This window comes from Megalobrama amblycephala, linkage group LG18 (genome assembly GCF_018812025.1).
Source record: "Megalobrama amblycephala isolate DHTTF-2021 linkage group LG18, ASM1881202v1, whole genome shotgun sequence".
NCBI lineage: Eukaryota > Metazoa > Chordata > Actinopteri > Cypriniformes > Xenocyprididae > Megalobrama > Megalobrama amblycephala.
In genome coordinates, this window is record NC_063061.1 from 16,234,164 (window position 1) to 16,248,633 (window position 14,470).

Below are 14,470 nucleotides of genomic sequence, written 5' to 3' on the forward strand. Positions count from 1 at the left end.
CATTGCTGAGTGGCTCTAATTAGTCTACATATGTCACCTAGAACAGTTTCTATGGCAAATTGCTCTACCATGCTCCAACACATGTCCATGTTTTCAACAAATTAGCACGGGAATATGCTACATATGTATACAGATCATACACGGCTAGAATTACAACTCCTATTTTCTTCGCTACAGGTCTAAGGAGATAGGTGTGATCAATTTGTTGCAAAATATATATCAAACCGAAAGCCTTGGATATGATTTACTGGTGCTTTGTATTGGGTATCACATAATAATACTGATGTAAAATTAAAGATGTCTCATGGTGATAATGCTGACATGATTTTGTGGATTATTACTCTGGTAGGTAGCATGATTTTCATTTAGACTTCTGAATTTTCTGTATCCATTTTTTACAACTAGTTTCCCCCATTTTGTTTAGCTACATTTACAGCAATAAAAGTCTAAAATAAACATTTGATTTGAATGAAGCTGATATCAGGATACAATTAATACGCTGCCCTTATCTTTCAGTCACATACGTTTGGGATGCTTTTTTAGCATATCAATCCTTTATTTACAGTTAAAATAAACTGTATCTCTAAGCAGCTGTAAACATGCAATTCATCTGAACCTGATCTAATGAGATCTACATCCAGAGACATCTCATTAGATATAAATGTTCAAAGCACTTTAAAAGGCTAATTTGCTGTAATACCAGATCATCTGAAACACACCACTGTAAAAGTGCTGTACATTTCAGTGGTTCACTAAAGTCAGCATGAAATGAAAATGCACCTTATTCAAATCTATTTTCTAAATGCATGTTACATATATTATTGTAAATGATTCATCCATGTATATGTTTCTCTTTTCTCTATCCTATTTTTTAAACTAGTAATTGTAAAATCAAAATGTCATAACATATGCCAGACTTTGCCAATCATTTAGTCTGCTTGAAGGTGAAGTATGTAAGATTTTATGTTAGAATACATTCTCTTAACCCAGTTTATGGTTCATTGGCTACTATTAGTATGCCATTCATGGGTTTATCTCCCTACAAAGTGTAAACATTGAGCCTCCCAGGCACCATCAAAACACCTGTCAATCTCTTTTCAGTTCAACCTATGAGTGTTTGGGGCATGGCTACTGTAGCAGGCGGAGCCAGAGGGTGTTTAGCCGGTGTGAGACCATGGATGATGCGTTACATGGGAAAAGAGATTCAGATTCACTGACAGAACTGCAAGACAAAATTTGCTGCATTAAGATCTGAAATAATTAAACAAGTCATGGACACATCAAAGCGAATGGGGCATTGTGATGCAACACACTACTGTGGACGCTTCAATATCAAACAGACAAATTTACGAATTTATAATGTTTCTTTCGATGTGTCCAGTGTAGACAGACTTAAAGGGTTAGTTCACCCAAAAATGAAAATTCTGTCATTAATTACTCACCCTCATGTCGTTCTACACCCGTAAGACCTTCGTTCATCTTCGGAACAAAAATTAAGATATTTCACAAAATCATCAAAAATATCTTAATTTGTGTTCCGAAGATTAACGAAGGTCTTACGGGTGTGGAACGACATGAGGTTGAGTAATAAATGACAGAATTTTCATTTTTGGGTGAACTAACCCTTTAAACAGTGTTGCAGCATGTCATGTCAAAAAATGTGCCTGATGCAGATATGCTGGATGGGTTTATTATAAGCGAAACATCAGCGTTAGTGTTGATTTTGTCAGCTTTTTTTTTTTTTTTTAAGATTTAGGGAGTTTTCAGATAAGTAGATTGTGTTTTGTTCTGAAACAGGGACTTAATTTGTTACAATGCTGCATTTTCTTCTTGGTTCAGTTTACTTTCACAAGGAAAATGCACTATATGTTCTGAAGAAAATGAAGTATAATGTAGTGAATACTAATCACAAAAAAAATAGACTTGTGTCTAAAGAAACTTTGAAATGTCAGGTTTTAAATCGTGTAAGTCAAATAGAAAACAAATATTCTGTGTTTATATAATCTATATAAAAATAGAGCCATGTCAGAAGTCTGTGATTCAGCTCCTCCTCTGCTAATGCGGCCATGCCCACAGAACAAGCGCTATTCAGACGTAAATTCAGTCAATACATGCATACATCGTCTCAAGCGTGTATTTATTGTCTTGAAAAGTGTTTATCTGGATGTTATAGCGATATCTGGCCTCTGTTAGTTCCTGGATTGTCATATGACCTTTTCTTATTTAGACTAATTTGTGGACTAAAGGTGCACAGAGCACCCTCCAGCTGCATAATATCGATTACTTTACTCAAAATTTAAAATTGTTATAATTTGAGAAATTTATTTTTACATTTCATCAGAATTATTGCACTTTCACCTATAAGCACAAACTTATATGCATGGTTTATTTGACCTCAACTAGTGTATTGATTATAGAGGCTATTTATCATATAAATTAACACACTCTCTGTCTACATTATGAAAACTGGTAAAAGAAACTTCTCTCAAAAATGTAAATAATAATAGTAATTCCCATATTTCCAAATTACATTAATGTTTTTTTCTGTTAAAACAACAGCAAAAAGAATTTGTATTGTCAAACAGAGGTTGAGTAAGTGCATTTATTCAGCAACCACAATCGCAAACAATATAGTTGAGATGTTTGGATTTTTCAACACTGCGAAGGTGTAATCGCAGATTTAGCGGCTCATGACAGAACACAGACTGGCTGAATGACACTTTCATTTAAGCAGAATATCTAAAATGGAGATCGCTACACTCTAGCTTACTCGTTTGTTGGTGTTTTCAGATCATTGGCTCTTCTTCTGCAGTGTAGAGAGAGCGTGTGTGCATGGTTGCCAGATTGCAAAGATTAAAGGGTTAGTTCAGCCAAAAAAATGAAATTCTGCCTTTAATTACTCACCCTCACGTCATTCCAAACATAGAAGACCTCTGTTCATCTTCAGAACACAAATTAAGATATTTTTGATGAAACCTGAGAGCTTTCTGTCCCTCCATTAGGAGCAACGCAACTACCATATTCAAGGTCCAGAAAGGTCGTAAAGATTTACAAAATAATATTCTCCAAAGCGCATTCACGGAACAAATTCCGGTCTTGAGTCAACACAAAATGCATGCGTCGTGGTGCTCCCCCTACTGGGTTGCAGGTCAACATTTTCTTAAATAAAGTAGTAATTTTTTTTTTTTTTGTGCAAACAAAGCACTTGCATCGCTTCATAAAATTTAGGTTAAACCACTGGAGTCACATGGATTACTTTAATGACCTAAAATGACCTGGGCCTTGAATGTGGTAGTCGTGTTGCTCCCAATGGAGGAAGAGAAAGCTCTCGGATTTCATCAAAAACATCTTCATTTGTGTTCCCGAAGATAAACGAAGGTCTTATGGATTTGGAACAACACGAGGGCGAGTAATTAAATGGTAGAATTTTAATTTTCCGGTGAACTAACACTTTAAATAAAACACCAGGCAGAAAATGTATCCTTTTAACAGAAAGCTCTAATTGGGGTATTTAAACTCTTGACATCTGGCAAGGCTTGTACAGCAGTATGTAATATTTAGTCTCTTTTTTACAGACAAAAAGTGATTTTGGTATAAAGTCATAGTTATCGTTTGATAACCTTATTGTCGTCTCGTCATCATCTAGTCTTAGTTGTGAGAAAAAAGCTAGTCGACGTCAGGGACGTGGGAACTATATTGTGAGAGGGGGTTCGGGATTCTTGGGGGGGGGGGGGGGTTGTTAGTGTAGGCCTATAGTAGGCTGTGTTATGTATCCTGATTGACTTTATGATTAGTTAAATCTCTTTTTCACCTGCATCGCCACAGAGTTAACCATTTCAGACAGTACAGGACAGCCTCTGTCTCGTTCACTTCACGTCTGTGGGCGTTACGCACAGCTCAGTGTGGCCCAGGCACGGCGCCAGGATTCCAGTTTTGGATGGGCCAGACCAATTGTGGGTGGGCCTTAAATTAAAAATGTTAAAAAAAAAAAAATTAAAAAAAAAACACGTTATCCAATCACTGCTTAACCTAATAAAAAATATTGACTAATATAACCTACTGTTATATTATCTATGCGTATACATAATATAGATTTTAATAGCTTGATGCTCTTTAAATATTTTGTTGCATTGTTAAAAGTTTCGGTGCATAGGACAGACCTATCCGCGATCGCTCTCCATGGTTCTGACCAAAGAAGAGCGCTTTGGAATCTCCATTACGCATGAAACGCATCATACCTGGGCTGCGTTTCCCCATAACATTGTCTCTTAGTGCGCTACGAAGACTCTTAAGGTATAACTTAACTAAAGGTATACCACCACTAAAGGTATATCACTGCTAGACGTCTTCAGGGCTATCATCCACTCGTGAGGCATAGGCACTGAAAGGCAGAGGCGCTGGCGCCCTCCTAGCAACGGCGCTGTTTTTGGTAAAACATGATTTTGACGACTTCATTAAGTTTTGTTTTATAGAAAACTCTTTTTAAAAGATATTCGTTTTGTATAAATTGTATCTTAATTTTGCTCAATGTTTTATCAATCAATTGCCCGTATTTAATAAATAAGAAGCAAATATATAGCAGACAATGTAATAACCTGAATGAATGATGATCTCCTTTTATGTAATTTTTCCTTTTTTTTTCAGAATATTCACAAATGTGTTAGCTATGGCATGAAATATCTGATATTCCGATTGTCAAATACATAAAAGTGGAAGTGTATTGTTGTTTAAACACCTTTATAACGATCGTGTTAGTTGAGCTGTATGCGCGATATAATTTTATGACACAAAATTTTGAAATGCAGGCTTAAATCAACACATTTTAATTCAGTTTCTGTATATATATATATATATATATATATATATATATATATATATATATATAAACGGAAAACAAAAACAACGAAAAAAACAGCTGGCTGACCCCTAGAGGGGTGGGGAAAAGGGATGGGGTGAGGGGGGGTGGCCGCCCCCCGCCCCCTCTGTTCCAACGTCTATGGTCGACGTACATTTTTCTTCATAATTTCCGTTAACAAAACTAACACGCATTCGCTCTAGACAGACACATAGCAACATAGCTATATAAGGTATTCCTAATATGTTGGACCTTTTATTAAAAAGTAGCCTACTTTTACCTGTTGAGACATGCCTTCACAAGAACCCGTAAGAGTTGGGGGAGGTGCATTTGGGGGCATTTGTTTGAAAAGTTGTTTGAAAATATGATTTATTTTTGTAATTCTGCTAGGTGCCACTAGTGTCTCAGAAACGACAAACTTCACCTTTAAACCTGCCCCTGTAAGCTCACATTCTTTATCTTCATCTTTCTGAGTGCAATGCCCACATCTCAAAATCACATTTTTCTGTTACACTCAAATGTACGTCACAGTACGGAAGAAAAGATATGTCACTACTTACATTTCATCACAACTTTAAAGGAAGGGTTCATCTAAAAATAACATTTTTTACTCACCCTCATGTCATTCCAAAGCTGTATGACTTTCTCTTGGAAGACAAAAGGTGATTTTTTTTTTTGAAGAACATCCTGGACACTCTTGTCAGTATAACAAAAGTGGGCTGAGGTTGTCAAGCACCATAAAAGCTTAGAAGTGGTCAATTCGACTTGTGTGCTACATTCCTAGCCTTCATACAACAGCTCTGTGTGAGGAACAGACCAAAATTTAACTCCCTGAATTTTGACATCGGCCCTAAACTTCAACTCACTGGTTCGCTGATCAGGTCACAGTGGATAACAGTTCACAGGAGAAGAAGATTCTAAAAATATATCATCTTTATTTCAGTCTGTTCATCACATAAAGCTCTAAAATGAATAAAAGTGCACAATTCATACCACTTGAAGCTGCTTTTCTTCAAAACGCTATTCAATGTAACTGTACAGAAAAGAGTGACCAGAACAATATTCAAAATGTGTCCTTTTATGTTCCAAAGAAAGAAAAAAAAAAAAATCACCATTCCAAACCAATGTGATTTCCATTTTTGGTTGAGTTATTCATTTAAACACATAATTGTATCTCTTTCTTAAAAAGTTTCAACATTTTCCTGTATTTACACCAGTCTACTTTCAGATATTGCAAATATTTTGGCAGACCAAATGTAGTTTAAGTGCAGAGGAAGAAGATAAGACAAACACTCAACCAAACGATTAGAAAACAGGCAGGCCAGATCAGATAACGGTTAATAATTTCCAACTCTTGAGTTCCTTAAACGCAAACATTTTACCTTGAAATGATAAGAACATGTTCACTTTATGCAAAGCCTTAAGCACGTCGTCTTGCTTACCTTCGGTGCAGTATTTCCCTTTGTAGCCAGTGTTGGAGCAATCGCACAGCACCTCGCTGTCATGAATGGAGCAGCGTCCGCCGTTGCTGCAGGGGTTTTGTTTGGTACACAAGTATTCCAGATCGTTCTTCACCCCCTGACTGTCCAGGAGGGCAGGAGGAGTCTCGCCTAACTTCAAGTTGGCGATCAGGCCTCGGAAAGGCGGCTCGTATTTGACCGTGCTGGACGTGAGGGCCGAAAGACGCACGTCCGGTGGGATCCCGCCCACGTACAAGTCGCTGGCCACCATCATCTCCCTTCGCTTGGACTTCACTTCCGCCACTTTGCTCTCCCCATCCATCACCAGCACGGTCTCACGGTAATTCCTCGTTAGCAGCACGCGATGCCAGCGCTCGTCGTTGACGGGCGTCTCCATGTGCAACGAGGCCGGCTCGCCGCAGTGGATTGCGAAGCGCAACTGCAGTCGGCCGTCGTTGATCAGGAGCTCCAGGAAGTCACAGTTACCGCCATCGTCCAGGTATAGCACTACAGCTTTGCTGATGTTTGTCTTCATGGTGAAGCTCAGCTCTCCGGTGGCTTTCGCCTCCCAGGGTCCATAGCGAACCCACTGGCCCGGCAGGCCGTCAAACTCCAAGGCTGCGGTGACTGCGACAGCCACCACGAGCACCAGCCAAACGGAGGCCCGCGAGAACTTCGCACCGCACCTCCACTTCCGCGTCATCATCTTCCAAGCGTGCTCCTAATCCCCCTTTTCTAATGTTCTGTTTCTCTTAATCCACTGCAGAGGAGAGATTTATTCCCAGCCTAGAGTATTAATTTATCTGGCCTTTTCCAAAATAGTGCTGCAGAAATAGTAAGGTCCCAGTTTTCTAAAAACCCCCTAGTATTTAAGAGTTTCTTTTCACTTGATTCTCCATCTTGATTCTCCTCTGAGTAACTCCATTGAGGAACACTTCTGAAAGCCCATGTAAAAAAAGAAGAAAAACTCACACGGTACTTAGTGCTTTGAAATCTAAAACTGCCCTAAAAATCTAGTTGACTCGACATGTTAAAAGACCGATTTATGTATCTCACCCTCTGGTGAAAGTAGGATTACTGCTGCGGTTGTATTTTGCGTTTTGTGGGTAGTAGGTCAAATGCATGATTTCTTTTCCCCAGAACACCTCATCTCCTTTTAGAAATTTGTGTCTGCATTCCACCGGCAAAATGTCAGCATCAGAAATCTTCCTTGACCAGGCATCTGAAAGATAAAATAAAGAAAGGGAAAAAAAAAAAACAGGTATCATGTTAATTTATGTCCAAAATGTGAACACTGACTTACCACTGATTACAAACTCGCATGCACCCCTACATTTTGACTGTGGCTCACATCAAATTACAGTTTGTTTTTTTGTTTATTTTTATTGTCATATCATCAGCATCTATGGCTATTTTCATGGTAGGATCAATATATTAAAAACAGAATTAGCACAGTAGTAGTAAAAAACAACAGGTGATAACCAACTCACATAAATATAATAGTGCTGTCAAACAATTGATCTTGATTAATCACATCCAAAATAAAAGGTTGTGTTTACATAAAATGTGTGTGTACTGTGTATATTTATTATGTATATATAAATATACACACATGCATGTATGTATTTAAGAAATATTTACTTGTATACATGTGTATATATGGCTCATTGATGAATAAGGTTTTTAAAAGTGTAAAAAAAAAAAAAAAACACAATGGAGATATAATTAATTTTGAAGTTTTATTAAGTGTTAACAATGAGATTATGTGGTTTTTATAATCAGTTAATACTGCATTTGTCATTTTTTACAAAATTTGTGACCAAAACAGTAATTCGTTTAACCAAAATTGACAATATTTTCAAACAATGTTAACAGGCTGATATCTAACTAGCTAGCTATCAAAAGGACAAATCAAACATTTTATATTTAGTACAACTTTTTAAAATATTACAACATTTTCCATGTTTTATAGCGGTTTACTGAATGACCTGATGTTTTGGGATGCGTATGAGCAAGTGAAAACATACATTTTTCAAAAAGAGTTAGTTACTTTGCTTCACGACCATGTGGTCCTTTGCAGGTGTCTGAATGATGTCACATCCGCTCACATGATATTAACCGCATAACTTGATCCAAAATGGTCCCTTTATATTTGTTACTCCAAATTACATCAATGAAATTCATTTTTCTGGACATTCTTTGTCATAAAGGAATGACTTCTACAAATAATTTTAATACCATTTTGCAATATGTTGATATATAATGTTATAAAATCATACCAGAAGAAAAAAAGACATGTATTTATTGCATTTTAAGATATTTTAATCACAAATAAAATGACTGTATTGGCCTTTAGACCGTTAAACCGAATGACTTTTTGACATTCAAAATCTTTAAAATGCATTAATATGTAGCAAAATATAATTAAAACCTTTTGGATTCAATAAAAGAGGTCTAGTTGTACTACCTTACATATTTTGGATGTCATATTTTTGGACAAAAACAATGACCCGACACATCATTGATATATATATATATATATATATATATATATATATATATATATATATATAAAATGTATATTTTAAATATGTTATATATAAATATAATATATTTTATGTGAACAAACTTTTATTTTGGATGTGATTAATCATGATTAATCGTTTGGCAGCACTAAAATATAACAAACATTATATAAGATTTTTCATTTCAATATTTGATAAAAAAAAAAAATATATATATATAGGATTATTCCTGGTGAAACATTTTTAAAAACATCCATTAAAGAACTTTCTGTTTAAAAACATTGCCTAGTGACATTCAAAGAAGTACATTCCAAGAAAATGTGTTTTATAGACAGAGGGGTTTGACAAATTACATACTGGTGGCACATCACCTTTCAAAAAAATCAAATGAGTAAGTCCAGGATGACCAATTCGGCATCTTGTGTAAACAAGATCTACTCAAAAATAAAAATGTACAAAAATCTTTTCATTTATGATTCATCAAATGACAATAATTTCTGGCTTTTTATTGTAAATTTCCATTAGTTAGCCAGTTTGATCTCAAAAGCAAGACCTGGCAGTGTAATTCCCTCAGCTGAGAATCTTTGAGCATAATGAAATCAATCTTTAATGCACTTTGCGGTGTAACAGACTGGGCTAGTTGACAGATCCCCTCATTCGCTTTGCAAATTTGCTGATCAGTTCACAGATGAATATTCACAAACCAGCTCGCAGCTAGTGTTTTAAACAGCTCTGAGCCCCCCAAAGCCCTCTCAGTCAATCAACACCTCTCTCTTGCACCCATATAGCGGCTGAGCATAGTAGTGCTCTAGTGACAGTATCTGACAACAGAGCATGAAACAGAGAGAATGACAGATAAGACAGAATGTGAGCGTACTACGGGCATCAGGTGAGAAGTGTAAATGATGTATGTTTATTAATGAGGAGCATGCACCAGCATGATCACACCATACTCCTTTTATTTCTGTGCACTGTATGTGTGTTGAATTCATTAAAGGGAATATGCAAATCACTGATAACTGCTCAATGGTCACAGCAAATCAACAGTAACGTCTGATCTTGCGGGTTAGTTTTGAGTGCTAGGCAGTGGAGGTTGCAGCAGACTGCTACAATATATGGCACATATTAAGAATTGCACTGCATATATAACCAGTGACATATACAGAGTCTCTGACAATAATGCTCCATTTAATCATTTGATGAATTACTACTGCCATGATCAACAGAAAACATAAACAGCTCTTTTTAATAATTTTGTTTAGGGCTTGCTTTCTGTGGAATAGATTCATGTAAATTGAGGCAAGTTTAAGCTTTGTGAATAAGGTATACATTTATGAACAATTTAACCATACAATAATAATAATAATAATAATAATTTATTATTATTATTATTATTATTATTATAAATAAAAACATCATCATCATCATGTCTAATTTATTCAGGATGACAAACGACTTAATTAAAATACCCACTGCGCAGCACTATTTCAGTGAATGAATTATTGCTGCCATGGTCAAAATAAAACAAACAGCTCTTTTAATAATTTCGTTTGATGCTTGCTTTCCATGGAAAAGTATGATGTTATTTGAAGCAAATTTTTCATTTGTTTGTGAATAAAGTATAAATGTGAAAAATACAAATTGCACCATACAATTAGACGTGCTGGTATACGGTAAAACGACATATCACGATAATGAATTGCGATATAGCACTTCAAAATACATAAATAAATTTTATTACGGATTATTCCAACTTTTAGAATGTATTTTAAGAATACTTTACTCATCAACCGTTTAAAATGCACAACAATAGTGCGCGTGCCTCTTTGATGCAGCATACAACAATATAAACAAACCCAACATGCATGAGCAGCATGGCGGAACGAGTGAAGGAGATGCGCTAAATGAAAATGCACTTTCACTCTCTGACAGCAGATGGTGATGATGGAACAGCAGAAATGCAGCGGTTACCAGTGTTGCCAAGTCCACGGTTTTCCCGAGGAATTGGCTACTTTAACACTGTTGCCGCGGGTTGTTTTTCATGTCCGCGGGTTGAAGCGACCCCAAATAACATGATATTTAGCCCCTGGAAAACAAATTTTAGCAGGGGAACCCTGCCAAAAACATGTATTTTACCCCCCAGAACGCTATTTTTATGGGGGACTCCTGCTGAAACGTGATTGGGCTAGTTTTGGGCTAGTTTTGAGTAGCAATTGGGCGGGTTTTGTTGTGAAAACCTGGCAACCCTGGCGGTTACCCCATAAACAAAGCAGCTGCGCTACAGCTACTACAGTATTTAAATGTTTAAACAGCCATTCAGATTTTTGTATTCACTATCGGGTTCATCACAGCACCAAATTCTTAAAGGAACACTCCACTTTTTTTGAAAATAGGCTAATTTTCCAACTCCCCTAGAGTTAAACAGTTGAGTTTTACCGTTTTTGAATCCATTCAGCCGATCTCCGAGTCTGGCGGTACCACTGTTAGCATAGCTTTCCGTCGGTCTTAGTACACGATGTAACTACAGAAGAGTCAAGTTTTAAATAGGAAAAATATCAAAACTCTTTGGTCATTTTTTTAAGCAAGATGCTATTGGTCTCATCAGATTCAATGAATTATGCTAAGCTATGCTAAAAGTGGTACCGCCAGACCCAGAGATTGGCTGAATGGATTCGAAAACAGTAGAACTCAACTGTTTAACTTTAGGGGAGTTGGAAAATGAGCCTATTTTCAAAAAAAAAAAAAAGTGGAGTGTTCCTTTAAAAACTTAAGGGTATTTATTTTCAAACTTAAACATTTTTATATTTTAATCTGGACTACATGCCCTAGATATTGTTTTAATATGTTCTGATTCTTTATTGTTCAGTCACACTTTACAATAAAGCTCCATAATTTAGCATTAGTTAATTCATTAGTTAACATAAATTGACAATGAAAAAAAACTTCTAAAGCATTTATTAATCTTAATTTCAACATTTAATAACACTTTATTAAAATCAAAAGTTGTAACTGTATTATTTAATGGACCTGAGCTAACATGAATTAACAGTTGTATTTTTAACTAAATTTAACAAAGAATAATAACTTCTGTAACAAATCTAGTTATTGCTCATTGTTAATGTTAGTAAATGTATTAACTAACGAGACCTTATTGTAAAGTGATACCCATTGTTCTTTGTAATTCTTTTGCACTTGAATCTGTTTGAAACATTTGTTTACTTTATTCATTTGTGTATTGCTTTATTGTATTTATATGTTCAGAGTTATTTTTGTTACAAGAAAAAAAGTTATTAAACCTGTTATTTTCTGACAAACTTTTTTTGCAACTTATTTCAATATCGTGATAATACCATATTACCATGATAAAAGTTTCACAATTATCGCAACATGAACATTTAATACCGTCACATGCCTATATACAATAATAATAGCAATTTATAAAAAAAAAAAAAAAAAAAAAAAAAAATGCAATTAAATTACAATGGCTTCATTTAAATACCCACGCCACAGCACTATTTCAGCAAATCCATTACCCAGTTGAAAGTGAAGCGAATAAGACATAAGAAAGGTTTTTAACATGAATTACCATGCACAAATGTGGCGCAACTGTTCAGTAAATTTGGCCCTGGAAAACAGATCACCGTGCAGCAGGGTGCCGTGCAGAACTCTGGGGTCATTTCTGTTCCTCTGGCCTCATCAGCATCCATAAATAAAGGTGCTTGCATGGCGGAAGAGATTATATTAAAGCAATATGCACTCCGCAAGTGAAGAAAAATTAATTTGATCGCACAAAATGCGAGCTTAATTTCTCATTTGCGTCTAATTAATTACTGTGATCGTGCACAAGAGGACTTCCCAAAGACCTTGAAAGTGATAACAGCCTTTTCTGCCTTTTGAAACCTGGACTTAAATAATGCTCTCCACTCATTGGTAAAAGAGCATGAGAAAAATAGAGAGGTCTATTGGGTCGTTTTCTGCAAATAGCAGATGTGAAAAAACGATGAAGTGCTGGAGATAAATTAAAAGGCCTGTTTTGAAAGGCTAACAACGGCGTGGAATCTGTGGAAAATCTTCAAAAAGGTCTTGTGAAAGATTATGTTCTCTTATGTTTGTCAAAGGATTAGTGACTAAATTTCTTAATAGCTTTTCCATACAGCGCACAGCACTGCAATAAAGCCAACGTGCACAGCACACATGGGGACATGAGGGGACAGAAGAAATATGAAGCATAATTGGAATGAAAAGTAGTTCAATTTAGATCAAATTGGCTCCTGTAACACTCAATCCTTTGCTATTCCAAATATATCGGCCATGTAATTCCGCTTTAACGCAGCAGACAGACTGTTCTCCCTGCAGAAAGATCGTTTTGTACAGCTGAATGCGTGGCTCTGGATGTGACGGTGACTTTATTGTCTGTAAGAAACAAAATGACATAAACGTAGTCTTTCTTAAAGCGACCTCATCTCGCACTATATCAGCACATTGCCAACGTTCCTCAAGTGCACGGCATTCTCATTTGTAACCGAACAAGTCTCATTAAACATGTATGCAGGTTGAAAAACCGAAAGCCTTCCTCTTTTCTCCCAGTACGGTCATTGTCATTAAGGTCATTATTTGCCCTTGAGCGTGATGCATGACTACAACACAGTGCATAACAATGAAGAGAGCAGGAGAGGCGGCCCTGACAAAGCGTTTGGCATGTTCCTGTCCACTCACGACAGTGAGAAAACCCACTCTGAGCAGTTATCAACCCCCTAACAATGTTTTAGTGCAGATTTAAGCACTCAACACTTGCTGATCAAAGCCCAGTTCCCAGGTCAGTGTGCTATCTGAGCTAGCACCAAATAGAATTAGCCATGCTTTCTGCTCTTACATTGGAGAGTAATGGACAGCATAAGGATGCACTGAGGGCACTTTAGGGAGTGAGTCCGTGGCGTGAATGTACAATTAGCACATATGCAACAAAACGCCCCCTGAATACATGAGCGTCTTTTGTCAAGCTTATATTTAAAGATCACACTTGAATTAGCACATTCATATTCAATTAAGCATTGCGGTTCTGCCTCACATTATTTCCTCTTGATGTTTCTTTTAATTAGCCAAATCAAATCGACATGATTAAAAACAGAGTCCTCCTCCGCCACCTACCCACACGAAATGGCAGTTCCGGAAAAATCTGCCCCCCTTTTGTAGCTGCAGTACAGCATCCGGGGCTGCGCTAAGCAGGAATGGCAGATGGCTAGCAAATGGATGGTTCAGATTGTGCGTTTTCGACTTCAGAGCGCTCGGTCCATACGAGGAGAGATAATTGAGATGAGGTACGCGACTAGCCGCGAGGGAGACGGCAGCCCACTGCTATGGCAGAGAAGCCTGCTGTCCTTTCAGCACCACGGACAGCAGCCAGCAAATATCAGCACCGCGGACAGCGCCGCTGACCCGCCATCAGTGAGAGCTCCAGGCTTGGATGTGAGATCAGTAGAGCGGCATAGGATGCAGCTGAAATCCCATTTAAGCAGAACTGTGTGAGGCTCAGAAGGAAAGAGCTATAAGCTTAAAGTCCCAGATGATTGGGCTAACTCCACCTGTCTGTGATGGACGAAGGGTTCAAAGCAAGAGCAGGCAGAGGCTAG

At 37.0% G+C, this 14,470-nt stretch overlaps 1 protein-coding gene across 7 annotated transcripts in view; it reads right to left on the minus strand.

Annotated features, from left to right (window-relative positions):
• The window catches only part of nrxn2a (neurexin 2a), a 516,409-nt gene that overhangs the window by 447,859 nt on the left and 54,080 nt on the right, over positions 1 to 14,470 (minus strand). For 6 of the 7 annotated variants that reach the window (XM_048167611.1, XM_048167610.1, XM_048167609.1 and 3 more), the window contains exon 2: positions 6,298 to 7,537. In XM_048167611.1, the coding sequence (XP_048023568.1) occupies positions 6,298 to 7,021 (724 nt within the window). In that variant the 5' untranslated portion in view covers positions 7,022 to 7,537. The remainder of the gene's footprint in view (positions 1 to 6,297; positions 7,538 to 14,470) is intronic. The other variant, XM_048167604.1, reaches the window with a different exon arrangement.